Source organism: Eretmochelys imbricata, chromosome 8, assembly GCF_965152235.1.
Source record: "Eretmochelys imbricata isolate rEreImb1 chromosome 8, rEreImb1.hap1, whole genome shotgun sequence".
Taxonomy (NCBI): domain Eukaryota; kingdom Metazoa; phylum Chordata; order Testudines; family Cheloniidae; genus Eretmochelys; species Eretmochelys imbricata.
In genome coordinates, this window is record NC_135579.1 from 76,678,441 (window position 1) to 76,693,652 (window position 15,212).

The window sequence follows — 15,212 nt, forward strand, 5'->3', positions numbered from 1 at the left end:
GCTACTCCCCTTGCTGGGGAAGAGTACAGAAGTTGATTTTAAGAGCCCTTTAGGTAGACGGAACAGGGTTGGTTGTGTAGACGCATTCATTTTAAAATTGACCCAACACGGCTAAGCTCGACCTAACCCCGTGGTGCAGACCAGGGCTCAGTCTCCACATAGGGCTGGTCTACACTGCAAAGTTGTTGACAAAACTTTTGTCTTTCACAGGCACTTAAAAAAGCCCCCCTCCGCCCCGCAAAAGACAAAAGTTTTGCCGACGCAAGTGGCAGTGTGAACGTAGCTTTGTCGACAGGAGCACTCTCCTGCTGACAAAGCTAATGCCGCTCGCAGGGCTGGAAGTATTTTGTTGGCAAAAGTGCCGAGAAAGTACCGAAAAAAAGCGTTTACACACACTGACTTTTGTTTTCACACTTGCTATCTGGTCACCAGGTCAACATTTAGAGGTGTAAGTCACTACACAAAGTGAAAGGCAGTGGGGAGTCAGACCCCCCCCCCCGGCTTTTACTCATGCCTTACTCTGGAAAACTCCAATCAACCTTAAAGAAAGTTTGCCAGAGTGACGACTGAGCAGAAACAGGGGGAGCACTTGACAGTTCAGCCTTTGGGCTTGTGTGGAGCTGCAGCACAAGTCAAGAATGTGTTTGTGATAAATCAGTTGAACATTAATTGGCCAGCAGAGTAGTGTGATGAATCTGCTGCTCTCGCCTCTCTCCTGCCCTAGAGATTCACAGATCAGGAGGGGGAAGGCTCCAGGCAGCTGGAGAGGAGAGTTGGCAAGGAGTGAGTCAGGAAGGCAAAAGATACATTAGTAGCAGAGTCACTTTTTTCTGAGCAAACATCCTGCTTAAAATAAAGCCCCAATAGCAGGTAACATCCTTTTGTCATTCCCTTTTCAGTCACTCTGTAATCATAAAAGAAATTTTGGATTCTGCTAACTGGGGGATGAGGTCGACAAAGATATGGGCTTCTGCAGGGGCACATGGCTCAAGTCCCAAGGACTTTCAGCCATTTTTCACAATGGTTTCAACACAGGAAGCTGGGTTTTAAGAGGGATGTACTTATCCTGGTATTAAAATGTTGTGCATCACCTTGTGTGTAGCCTGCCAATCAAAGGGTAACAACCATTATGAAACAGAGCTTCCCAAGCTTGGACTTTTTGGCTCCAATGTGGGAAATTGGCACAAGAAATTGCAAGCCCATTAGCAAGAATTTTTAATGAATCTGTAAACTCAGGGGTTGTACCGTATGATTGGAGGATTGCTAACATAGTTCCTATTTTTAAGAAAGGGAAAAAAAGTGATCCAAGTAATTATAGGCCTGTTAGTTTGACATCTGTAGTATGCAAGGTCTTGGAAAAAATTTTGAAGGAGAAGGTAGTTAAGGACATTGAAGTCAATGGTAATTGGGACAAAATACAACATGGTTTTACAAAAGGTAGATCGTGCCAAACCAACCTGATCTCCTTCTTTGAGAAAGTAACAGATTTTTTAGATAAAGGAAACGCAGTGGATCTAATTTACTTAGATTTTAGTAAGGCGTTTGATACGGTGCCACATGGGGAATTATTAGTTAAATTGGACAAGATGGGCATCAATAGGAATATTGAAAGGTGGATAGGGAATTGGTTAAAGGGGAGACTACAACGGGTCCTACTGAAAGGTGAACTGTCAAGTTGGAGGGAGGTTACCAGTGGAGTTCCTCAGGGATCGGTTTTGGGACCAATCTTATTTAATCTTTTTATTACTGACCTGGGCACAAAAAGTGGGAGTGTGCTAATAAAGTTTGCAGATGATACAAAGCTGGGAGGTATTGCTAATTTAGAGAAGGACAGGGATACCCTACAGGAGGATCTGGATGACCTTGTAAACTGGAGTAATAGGAATAGGATGAAATTTAATAGTGAGAAGTGTAAGGTCATGCATTTAGGGATTAATAACAAGAATTTTAGTTATAAGCTAGGGACGCATCAACTAGAAGTAACGGAGGAGGAAAAGGACCTTGGAGTATTGGTTGATCATAGGATGACTATGAGCTGCCAATGTGATATGGCTGTGAAAAAAGCTAATGTCGTCTTGGGATGCATCAGGAGAGGTATTTCCAGTAGGGATAAGGAGGTTTTAGTACCGTTATATAAGGCACTGGTGAGACCTCACCTGGAGTACTGTGTGCAGTTCTGGTCTCCCATGTTTAAGAAGGATGAATTCAAACTGGAACAGGTACAGAGAAGGGCTACTAGGATGATCCGAGGAATGGAAAACTTGTCTTATGAAAGGAGACTCAGGGAGCTTGGCTTGTTTAGCCTAACTAAAAGAAGGCTGAGGGGAGATATGATTGCTCTCTATAAATATATCAGAGGGATAAATACCAGAGAGGGAGAGGAATTATTTAAACTCAGTACCAATGTGGACACAAGAACAAATGGATATAAACTGGCCACTAGGAAATTTAGATTAGAAATTAGACGAAGGTTTCTAACCATCAGAGGAGTGAAGTTTTGGAATAGCCTTCCGAGGGAAGTAGTGGGGGCAAAAGATCTATCTTGCTTTAAGATTAAACTCGATAAGTTTATGGAGGAGATGGTATGATGGGATAACATGGTTTTGGTAATTAAATATTCATGGTAAATAGGCCCAATGGCCTGTGATGGGTTTTAGATGGGGTAAGATCCAAGTTACCTGGGAAAGAATTTTCTGTAGTATCTGGCTGATGAATCTTGCCCATATGCTCAGGGTTTAGCTGATCGCCATATTTGGGGTCGGGAAGGAATTTTCCTCCAGGGCAGATTGGAAGAGGCCCTGGAGGTTTTTCGCCTTCCTCTGTAGCATGGGGCACGGGTCACTTGCTGGAGGATTCTCTGCTCCTTGAGGTCTTTAAACTACAATTTGAGGACTTCAATAGCACAGATATAGGTGTGAGGTTTTTTTGTAGGAGTGGTGGGTGAAATTCTGTGGCTTGCGTTGTGCAGGAGGTCAGACTAGATGATCATAATGGTCCCTTCTGACCTAAATATCTATGAAATTTCCCCTTGACTTAAGTTGCCTAAGCACGTGGCAAGGGTGGTAACAATACGTGCACTTATTTGTACGATCTCATTGTGTCAATCATTTTAACTGGACCTATTGGGGTGACCATTTAAAAGCACAGATATCTTTACTGAATATGGTGCTCAGATGGGATTCTGGTAGGGAGCCATATAAATGCCTAGGTAGACAGATACTTTCAGATCTCCAACTGAGAGAAAGAAAGATAAGACTGAAGTAGAAAGTTGTTTCCATAGAATCCAATATGCCTGGGATTGAGGTCAGGCTCAGGCCTCTCGAAATGGGGTTTTATAATTTACATGCAACTTTATGTTCTTCATGAAACTTCAAAACTTGCCAACAGCACGACCATCCTTTAGGTAGGAAACAGTAAAGTGGCAACTGTATAATCCCTTTCCTATTGTATATTTTCTGTGCCTTATGGTGATTTCTTCTTTGCAAATATACTAGAGTGGCAACAAGTATAAATGAAATTATCTTTACATTATATGTATGGGTGCAGCTTCTCAGGACAGCTCTCAGATACAGTACACTCAGGGCATTAGACAAATATGTCAACCACTACGAGGGGCGATCTAGTAGTGATTGAAATAAGAGCTAAAACACAGTGAAACTCTTCCCCATTCTAAGATCTGCTGGGGAAACTACCCTAAGGGCGATCCTGGGTGTTCTTATCATTTCAAGTTGCACCATACAGATGTTCACTGAACAGACATTGCATTAAAGTGGCGGGAAGAGATGCTTGTAGAAACGTCTACAATTTTTAAGACCTTAAGAGCAGAGACAAGATAGGTTAGGTAATATCTTTTATTGAACCAACTTCTGTTGGTGAGAGAGACAAGCTTTCGAGCTTACACAGAGCTCTTCTTCGAGTCTGGGAAACTTAGAATGTCACAGCTAAATATAAGATGGAACAGATAGTTTAGCAGGAGCAGATAACACACAAACACACAGAATTGGTTGTTGACAGATGACTCACCTGTGCACATTTATTTGCAATACAAATTCAGGTAGAAAAAAATCTCAACTAAAGCTTTTTTGTTTGTGTGTACAACTTGTTGCATCGATTTCAAGTTAAGCAGAACCAGACTTGATCTGTGCTTGAATGAGACCTGCTGCAGAACATTGTGGAGGTGATTTAGCTGGTGGCATTCTTCCCAATCAGTCATTACTAAACCAATCACCCAGCATTACCCAAGGTATCAAGGGGCAATGTGACGTTGGAGACAGCCACTTTACATAAGACAGAAAACTGGGGTCCTGACCCTTTGTAGTTATTAAAGATCTTCAGCCCTAAGGGGAATGGATGCAGCCTGGCTGAATTCCAGTTTGCTTAATTATATTCTCACTGCCTAAGATTCCACCTGTGGTTATAAACAGATATTGGCTCTTCAACTCCTGTCCTAATGAACTGTGTAGTGATGGTGTACTGCACATGGTCAATTGCCAAATTACATCCCAGAGTTGGTTGCATTTCATTAACAAGAAGGCAAGGGGGTATTCCTTTAGATGTGTTGTATATCCACCCTTTTCCCTGGAATATATACATGGCTGTAAATTGTCTTTTTGCAAATCTATTTGTGAGTTTAGTTCTAAAGCCCCACCTATGCTACAAAGACAGCCATTACAGGGAATGTCGTTAAACCATAGGGATCCCTCAACATGGTTAAAGGGAGGCTGACTAGCTATGCAAATGCCAGTTTGCAATTCCAGCCTGCTCATATGTCACATTAATGTACATACTCAGTTTCAGCAGAATTCAGAAATGTTTTGTTCCCTTAGTTTAAGAACTCAAGAGAGATCTGTATAACTACATTTATCCAGTATCAACTGGTCACTGTTCTGTAGCATTAAAATACCTAATGGGTTGCAAAGAATTTCCTAAGCTGAATGTTAACTGTGCCATTTACATTGGCTACCATTGTGGACTAAAAAAAAAACAAACTAGGAAAAATTTGAGTTCATGCCCCCCTTAATCTTTCAATTCTGGTAATCTTAAGGATTACTCGTAACAAAAGTTTGCACAACATTTTTAATTAGACAACGTCTATTTAAATAAAAGGACCTAGACTGACTTTTTGTTGGGCAAGTGCCAGTTTTGCAGTTTAAACCTGCCTGTAGGCTGTAGTAATCTGTGCACCCAGTTTGAGCAAGATCTGTAAACATGCCGCTCCCTTGAAGTACTCAAAACAGAACTGTGTAACTGCTTTCATGCAGTATCAACTGGGAAATCTTCTGTCCTTCTATTGCACCAAGATTCTAATTGCTTGGAATGGGATGGCCCAAGCCAAATGTTAGGAAGACAGCAATCTATTATGAGCTATGACTATGCTACTTTATTATCTAAATCAAATAGTTTCTTTACTTGCGCACAAGAATAGGACTTGGCATCGCCTACACTGCAAATACAACTATGTCAATGGACTCTGTTGTCTATCTGCAGCTAGCAAGAAAACTCTTGCATTTCTATTTATACAGGTACTTATATGGCCTCACTGCCATAGTATCGGAACATGTCACATTCATTAATAGATTTTACCTTTACGGCAGACTGGTGTGTTAGGGAAGTACTATCTCCATTTTATAGATGGGGAACTCAGGCAGAGGAAAACATACATGATTTTCTCAAGGTCAGACAAAGTCTGTGCCTAAACTAGGAAATGAACCCAGATCTCCTAAGTGCTACATCCAATGCTTTATCCACTAAGCCATCCTTCTTACCTGGTTCTAGACTTCCCCATAATGATCCACATATGAATGCCCCTCACCCCCAGGTTAATTATTGTATTTCTTTGTACTTAGGCAACCTGATATAGTTGGTTCAGAACAGCAACCCATAAGTTCAGCAACATAGGGGTGCTATGGGATGCCCCATAGCTCTACATTTTGCACTGGATTACCAGGTCAAATTCAAGATTTCAGTCCTCCTCTTCAAAACCCTCCATGGGATTGTCCCAAGTGACCTGAGGGACTGTTGCATTCTGCACAATCCTGGCTTCCTGCAACAGCTACATTCCACCAGACCCATGGAATAGCTATCCTCAAATATTAAACTCTGGCACATGAGTGCTATTTTCCTGGTGATTGAGGATTGAAATCTGGAACTCACTCCTACAAGAGATTCGGATGACTACTAACCCCAGAATTTTCAGAAGTAAATACAAATGCCATTGCTTTGACCCACTATTCTGGCAGTAATACCGCATTAAAAATAAAACTCAGAAAATGAGAAAACTAACAAAAACACACATAAAACCCCCCAAAACCCCAACACCAAGTAAACAAAGCCCAGTTGCTCTCTGTATACGTATGCTATATAATTTTGGCAGGTGCTCAGCTACCAGTGATGGAGGCCCTACTGAAACCTATCCAGACAGTGACTGACCATTGCTAGGTGTAGCCCAGGCTAGGGCTCTTAAGGTTCCCTGAGATTTTTGTGACCAACTGAACAAAAAAACCACTCGACATTGTTGCATGGATCAGAGCCTCCCCTCTCAACACAGGAGCAGATCACATGAGACTGGAAAACCAGCTGGTTGTAATTAATACAGCAGCCAAACACCATTTTCATGATTACTACGATTTTAAATTTTGAAATGCTCAATTTTTGACATTAATAAATGAAAAGAGGAAAAGGTTAATTAGATTAAATCTTGTGATGTATTTCTGGCAGGGTATTCCACTTGGAAAATAAAATTGTTTTAACATGAACATATTATAGTGACTTAGTGAACACAATGGGTAATATTTCCCTCTTCAAACAAAGATACACATGACTGATGATGAAGATAATTCAAGAAGTGGAATATGATCTGATTTCCTTGTCTGACACAAAGTCATATACATTTAACAAAATACTGGATATCCTTTCTAGACCAGGGCCAGAACCTTCAGACATGGGGAGTACTGGATCACCAGGGGGCACCATACCCAAGGGCAGGTTGAAACATTAGTGAAATAAGTGGGGCCACCTTTCGTAGAATATGACCTGCTTTGTGCTGATTACCTTGTGATGATAACTTGATCATCAAGATGTTTCCTGATTTTTCATGGTGCTGGGAGGGGTACATTACAGTTCCCCACTTCCTCTTATTTCCTTCCTTCCCCAACAGCAAATGTCTATCTGGCCTTCTCCTGAGTCCCCTTGCAAAGACCTTGTCATGGTTCCCGCTCCGCTCTGAACTCTAGGGTACAGATGTGGGGACCCCCATGAAAGACCTCCTAAGCTTATTTCTATCAGCTTAGGTTAAAACTCCCCCAAGGCACAAATTATTTGCCCTTGGACGGTACGCTGCCACCACCAAGTGATTTAACAAAGAATCAGGACCACTTGGAGTTCCTATTCCCCCAAAATATCACCCCAAGCCCTTACACCCCCCTTCCTGAGGAGGCTTGAGAATAATATCCTAACCAATTGTTTACAAAGTGATCACAGACCCAAACCCCTGGGTCTCAGGACAATAGAGAAATCAGTCAGGTTCTTAAAAGAAGGATTTTATTTTTAAAAAAGATAAAAATCACCTTTGTAAAATCAGGATGGAAAATAACTTTACAGGGTAACAAAAGATTCAAAAACACAACAGAACTTCCTCTAGGCTTAGTTTCAAAGTTACAAAAAACAGGAATAAACCTCCCTCCAGCAAAGTAAAAATTCACAAGCAGAACAAAAGATAATCGAACACGCCTTGCCTGGCTTTTATGTACAATTTTTGTAATATGAGAGACTTTTAGGATGGTTTATAGGAGAAGGAGTTTTCTGACCCGATGCTTCTCTGCTTCCCAAGAGAACACACAAAACAAAGCCTTCTCCACCCCCAAGATTGGAAAGTATCTTCTTTCCCCATTGGTCCTTTTGGTCATGTGCCAACCAGGTTATTTGAGCTTCTTAACCCTTTACAGGTAAGGAGGAATTCTAAGCTACCCTACGCTGTATGGTGATGACAGACCTACACTAGCTCTGGATATTGTCCCTTTTCCCCCTGAAGAGCCCACCGCTCCAAAGGAGTGGCAGAGCAATTTGGGCAGGGGGAAACTTAGGTGGAGTAGTGGTTTGGAAGTATACATCCTGAACCTCTGGCTTTACTGCAAGGGAGACAGTCAACTAGTTTGTAAAGAGCATGACCTCTGCTTGAACTGACCTCTCTCTAGGCAACCTGTTACATTTGTAGTGGGATGTTTGCATGTCCAGCAAAGAAGTTGGAAACAGAGTAAAAATTCCAGACAAGTTACATTTATAGATCTTTAAAGAATTTTGTAAATCCTTTAGGTGATGAGCACTGTCTTAATTTTATAGCATTAAGATGCTCATTTTAGAAGACCTGGTGAATTGACTGCCAAACTCTATAAAAGGCAAACATATCCTAGAGAATCTCCCTCTGGAATGCACAGGATTTGACGAAGAAAATAATTCCTCTAGCCAAATGAAAGGGGCTCCCAGTGACAAAAATTTGTATATGGCAATGGGAAAGTTATCATCAAAAAGTATTCCTGTATACGCTAGTTTTCCCCCCACCTAATCCTTAGAGGACTACACAGCCTCATTTACAATTGTACAGCAAGAGGCCATGTTCAAGTCTACCCTACCCTAGTAAAGAACTCTCCACACCTGTTTATTTTTAGAAACACCAAAACATTCTCTAGGGTTGGAATTCCTGAAACTGGGGATTTGACTGCGTAATAGAACAGACAGGGAGAGGGTTTGTAATATTTTCTCCTAAAAAAAAAAAAAAAAAGTATGTGCCTTTTGAAGTCTTATTTTGGAAGAGGGATGGCTTCAAGGCTTTAAACAGGACATAGTCAGATTAGAAAAGGGAAAATAATGGGGAAAACTAACCACTTCATGTATGATGAGGAAGACTACCTTTTCCTCCCCTTCTGAAAAGGTTCTCCTTGAATTAAGAACTGCTGCTATGCTAAGTAAAGGTCAGGATTGAAATCACCTCCTCACTAAAGAAAAAATTTGAGTGTTTCAGAGGAAGCTGAGTGACAAGGCTCAGTTGGCTGAAAGAATTAGCCCTCAAGGTCAAGGCAATGGTCTAGTTCTATAGAACCAAGTTATGGGGGTTTTTAACTGTAAGCTGGAGCAGTGGGAATATGGACTACTTGCAACTGGCAGTGGTGAACTTCCAGAAGGTGATTGATGGCCACGTGCTTTGCTATGCTGAGGGAAGCTCTCATGTAGGAGGTCTGCTGCTCCAGGGTGAGCTCTGCTCAGGTTTTTAGGAAAGTGGCATTTTCCTCCTTAAGTTCTGCTGCCACTACTGGTCATCCCAAGCCTGTAGCACTGTCCTGTCCCATCGGTCCATGCCTGTTGGTCAAGCCCAGAAAAAGCAGCAGTCCACTGAACGAAGCATTCCATGTAAAGGTCTAGGAGAAGTGTCTGCTCAATGTGAGCCTCATCCCTTGGTGCCTTACTGCCTGGTTGTGAGGTCATTGCACAACTGTACACAGACCTGTAGTGGCCTGTTTATAGTCATTACCATGATTGCAGAGCTCACCAGTGCTTCATGCTGCCTCACAGAGCTTTAAAGAAGGCATTGGCTTGCAAAGCCCAATGTATGATGGGGTGAAAGGAGAGGAATCATGGCAAATACATAGTTTGAACCAAGCCTCAGAATTCTAATGCCTTTCCGTAGGTATCCCCATGACGATCAGGGTACAGATACCCCCAGGGATATGACCCCAAAGAATAAATAATTGAATCAACTGGCTGTATATAATGTTATTATGTATAAAAATATGTTGAGTAAGGTCTTTTATGGAAGCTTGTAATGTTCTGAGCTTGATGGTCATCACAAGATATGTATAGACATAGTGGTTATGAATTTATGTATATAGAGAACTGGGTTCTTAAAGCTTTACCTCCATCTCACAGCAGGGCAGTGGTCAGCCAAGCAAGAAAGGGCTGCTTCCTGACCCAATGAGATTAGCCCCAAATACTTAGCATTGTTCAACCCAGAAAAAGACAAATGATGGGCCGCAAAGTTAATGGGAGAACACAGACACCCCGGCTAGAATTTCCCCACCCACATAACCATGGTCACCATGCCAGGAGGAAAAAAAGGAAAAAAGTCTTTTTGAAAAGGAGGCTTGAAACTGAGCTCTTGATCCAGAACTGGAGGAACAGTCTTGAAGGTTGGGAGGAGATAGTGGCTGCCTGTCAATGCTGGATCCCCTGTATGGAGGTGGTCATGCTGGGAAATTGTTCAATGGCACTAGGTAACTTGTGTTAGAAAAGGAAATGTATATAATATAGAAGTGCAAAGCTTGAAGTTGTGTCTTTATGTTTATTTTCTCTGTAACTGGTGTTTGCTTTTCCTTATTATTTCATCTTTGAATCAGTGATTTTTCTATTAAATAAACTTCTTTATTTTTACCCCAAGGCAGTCTCTGGTGTACTAACTGTGTGGAGTGTGTGTGCCCAAATAAGCTGGTGTTGGGGGTCAGGTTTCATACCTTTGGAGTGATGAACCAGAGGGGGAAGTCTGAGTGTCTGGTAGACAAGAACTCAGGGTGGACGGATTTGGGAACTCTTAGGTTTGGAAGGGCCATCAGGTGACAAGGGCCATCAGGTGACACCAGCCTGCAAGTGACAACGAGGCTGGTACAGGCCAGGTTGAGACCTTTATGCTTGGGGGTGGGCTACTGGTGCCAGGGTTCTGAGCCATAGCAGCACAGCATTATGGCACCCGAAGTTCCAAGATGGGCACTGACAGAGCACCTTACTGGCCTGAGCGATCCTCAAAATGTCACAGTCCCATAATGCAAACCCTCCCAGAAAGCACTGAGCACAGAAGCAGAGCAATGCACCATGGGATGCCTGACCAGAATGCTGAATGCTTGTTTCAAAACATTGCTGTGCTCTATGGTAGAACTGATATAAGGCAAAACCTACCTTAATCACGAGGTAATAATGTCATGCGTCTGAACTGCTCATGCAACACTTGTTGCAGATCACTTAACACAGATACACAAAACCGGAAGCAAGTTTCAAATGCAGACATGCCCTTATTTACAGTGACATGAATCGGGAGTAGCTCTACAGAAGTCAGTGGAGTTCCACCACAGCAGCACTGGTGCATGAGGAGAATCAGGCCCTTGGATTTTAGTAAGGCTGTAGCACAGTTCAGTACCCAACCGCTCTCCAGTAGAGAACTGTTTTAGCCATTACAGGAGTCTAACTTGTAATCAGATCTCCCAGCACAGTAATTATTTCCATGTAGATGGCACTTAAGTGGACAAGCTTTGCAGCAGGTGATTTTGCAGATTAACAGTTTACACTTCTGCATTTACTTCTGTAGTGATTCAGGCAATGCTAAGTCAATTGAAAAACAATACACTCTGCTGGCTGCTTTTTCTCAATTTATTTCATGCCTCATCTGGCAAGTGTTTATAGATTCCTGTGCTAACATTTTCAATGCTTAAATGACCCCAAAATTGGATTTGTTTGGAGGAAGGATTATCTTGCGGTTAAAAGCACAGACTGTCAGGCCTCCTGTGTGCACCTGGGCAAGTCATAGCCTCTTTGTGTCTCACATTCCACAATCGAGAAATAGGGCTGATTCCCACCTCCTTTGCGCAGGTGTTGTAAGACAAAACATTCATTAGTACTTCTAGAGCATGGTGAGATTTCTGGATGGAAGGCTCTGCAGAGGAGTAAAGCAGCAGTAGTAAAACCACTGTATCTTTATCTAAAGACCTTCCACCATCACCTTGCAAAACAATTCAAAATGATGAAGTTCAGTACCTGTCCTAGGGCCAATCCAACAGTTTAGTTGTAGAGATCTACATTTGACCATCTATCACCACTCCAGTTAGCAGTATCTGGGAGCATAGTGGGGCAACACAAATCAGTTCTGAAATGGGGAAAGGCCTTCACTGCTTAGCAGAAATTGCACTGTGTGCAAAGGACGAGGGCTCTAGTACTGGTGGATTATGATGGGAATCCCATCCAAAAAATCAGGCCTTGTTGGTGAGGGATGTGGAGAGCTTTGGTCCCACAAGCAAATCACATACCCCTTTGTAAAACAATTGGAAGTTTTGCAGCAGTTCACAACATCAAATGCAGACATATGTCCTCAGTTAGTGAGGCAGCAGCTACAAAGATTAGTTTCCTTAAAAATGTATGAGAATTAACACTACATTACACACCAATGTGCATTGCAAGTGCTTTTAGGATAATACTGTAGTAGAAACCACTTACTTTTGTGCATTATTGGGGGGGAGGGGGAAATAAAGTCCAGACATTAAAGAATAACTTATATAGTAAGAAAAAGGTCATCAATTTAATCCATCATTTACTTTAAGCAGGCAAGCAATTTGTAAACATTCAAAAGCGGCAGCATCCAAGTTACAAACAATTTAAAAGAAAAAGAATTGAGATTAAGGGTTTTTTCTTTCAAAAAAATTGGAAATGATCATTTAAAATGCTACAAACACTGAACACTCAGTTACATCACCTATCATCCTGCTAATAGTTCTTTCTTATAAAGATTCCAGTATTTCTAAAATTCATGATCTTGTAATAACTTGTACATTAGCATTTGCTGCTTGGAAGTCAGTTGCTTGAGGATTACACCTGTTTTTAAATTCCATTAGCAAAGGTGATGCTTGTGTCTTGATTCAATACTTCTTTAACTTCTGAAGGCAAAGTGTCAAAGAGGTGATCTTCCACAACAAGCCCGCTTTTCCTGAGAAGCCGACATTGTCCTAGCATAGCTGGTAGCCGATCTAAGCAGTTTCCCTTCAGTTCCAGGTGAGTTAGCTGCACGAGCTGACCAATTTTATCTGGGATCGAGGTAATACAGTTTTGCCCCAGACTCAAAGTCCTTAATTTCACACATTTAAACAACTGTTTTGGCAAAATATCCACTTTGTTTCCTGTGATATGCAAATGCTGCAGATTTTGAAGCAATCCAATTTCCATTGGAATTGCTGCAATTGAGTTGTAGCTTACATCTAAGCATCTGAGTTTCTGTAAACTGAACACTGCAACTGGCAAGGATTCGAGTTTGTTATTGGAGAGATAAAGTGACTCCAAGTTCTTTACATGGGTAATGGAGGAAGGAATGTTGACTATTTTATTGTGCCACAACTTTAAGCAAGTAAGTCTTTTTAAGTGCTGGAAGCTGATGACTTCTTCAATTGTGCGTATGCTATTTGATTTTAAATCCAGATCCTGTAAATTAGACAGACTGAAAATGGCATGTGGAATTCTCTCCAGTTCACAGTTCTGTAGTTCTAACTCAGCTACATTCATCATTTTCTTAAGGCTATTCAGTACCACAAGCTTGGTGCCATCATTGTGAATTACTAGTTTTGTTAGATGCGGTGCCACATCTGTGATATTGGTGGGGACTTTGGTCAAATTGCTCTTCACATGGAGAATTTTAAGGTGTCTTAACTCTCTGAGAGATTCAAGCCCTATCATCTTATTGTTTTCAGAATTCAAGTTGCCTATCAAGTATAACTCACGGAGATTTTTGAGCAAATACACCCAAGCAGGAATTTCTGCAACATCTGTGAATTTCACGTGAAGGCATCTCAAGTTGTCACGGAGGAAGCTGAAAGCAGTCTGCTCAACCTTTGCAGGGCAGTGACAGAGATGAAGCTCTTGAAGGTTGGTCATCTGGGAGATTTTAGCTGGGATTTTTGCTTCAGGAATCAGCTCAAGTTTCAGCACATCCAGGTCTGTCAGATCAAACACTGCATCAGGGACCCCTGATAGCATGAAGAGATGCAGCTCTTGCTTATCCTGTGCATTGCGGGAGACATGCTGCCGAAGTTTTTCAAATGTCCACTCGTGGTTTAAACTAATTTCACGCAGCTTGTTTTCACTTACCTCTGACAAGAAGACACCAAATCTCTTGGAGTACAACTGGTCATACTGATCTACCATGTGCAAAAGAAATGCAAAATCGTTTTTGACATCAGGAATATCACTGAAGCTGCTCTCTTCTCTGACCTTCTCAAAGGAATATTCTTTTAAGGGTATTCTAAACAACCAGAAGAGTGTGTACAGACAGACAAAACCATACACACAAATGAGAGAAATGTAGCTGATAAGCAGCTTTTTCAACATGTAAGCCATATTGTGTGTACACTCAAATTCCTTATAGCCAGTCAAATGCTCCACTTTTGGCTTGCAGTTGTGCTCAAAACTAATCTCGTTTACAAAGTTAGCTGTGTAGCAAAGAATAAATATGAACTTGACTGTCTTGATGACTGTCTGGACAACATAGAGTTTATAAATCAAGTCACTGTCCTCCACATGGGCCCGGAATTTTCGAACTTTTTCAAACAGGGCTTTGGCTTGTTCTCCATCTTTTTTATCTAAAATAGTCATGCTGGGAACCTCAATAACTGGCTTTTCAGCTGAAAACTTGAAGCCAGTCTTGGTTATCATGGGCGTACTAGCACTTGGACTTCCTTCATCACTGCTAGTGGAAACGTGCTTTGGCAGGGATTGGGCACCCGTTAGTCTCTGTTTGTTCTCCTCAGAGTCCTCACATGCTGTTTCAGATAATGCTTTTGTAGTCCAAGGGGATTCAAAACACTTTCCTAATATAGACACAAAATGTTCAATTTTTGAGCATGTTTTGGGATATTTAAACCAAAAATTGCTACTGACCATTAAAATAATAGTATGTATGAGAGCAAGATAGGGAAAATACTTTGAATACCAAGGAAGAGCCAAATGATAGCACATCTGGTTAATAAATATATATTGCTGATAATCCAAATTGGTTTTTCGGCCTGAAGAATCCTGTTTCTCATTCTTCGGCTCCTGATTTGATACAGTAGATTGCAACTGAGAATAGGTCGTTCTGCTTAGTGGTATGTCTGGTGTTATGGTAGGTGCACTTTCAAAGGAAACTGTTCTCATTGCCATTCCTTTATCTTGATCAGTGGTTGTTTCAAATCCTGGTGTAACATCAGCATTCCCTGATATGCTGGGTTGTGCTTTTGAATTTACAGCAGACTGCAATACTGGCAAGCAGACCACCTGATCTTTGGTCAGCTGCATGGTTCCAGCAAAGATGGCAACCATTAGCATAACAACAGCAAGATAATCCATAAATACATCCCACCATGGTTTCAGGATGCGATAAGTTGGCTGAATGTCATTAAGTGATGCAACTTCTGCAAGGGTAAACATTCCTGAAACAA

General features: G+C 41.5%; 1 protein-coding gene across 2 annotated transcripts in view; it reads right to left on the minus strand.

Annotated features, from left to right (window-relative positions):
- Positions 1-7,538: 7,538 nt before the first annotated feature.
- LRRC8D (leucine rich repeat containing 8 VRAC subunit D) overlaps positions 7,539-15,212 on the minus strand; it is an 87,928-nt gene continuing 80,254 nt past the window's right edge. For both annotated transcript variants that reach the window (XM_077824501.1, XM_077824500.1), the window contains one exon: positions 7,539-15,203. In XM_077824501.1, coding sequence (XP_077680627.1) covers positions 12,628-15,201 — 2,574 coding nt within the window. In that variant the 5' untranslated portion in view covers positions 15,202-15,203 and the 3' untranslated portion in view covers positions 7,539-12,627. The remainder of the gene's footprint in view (positions 15,204-15,212) is intronic.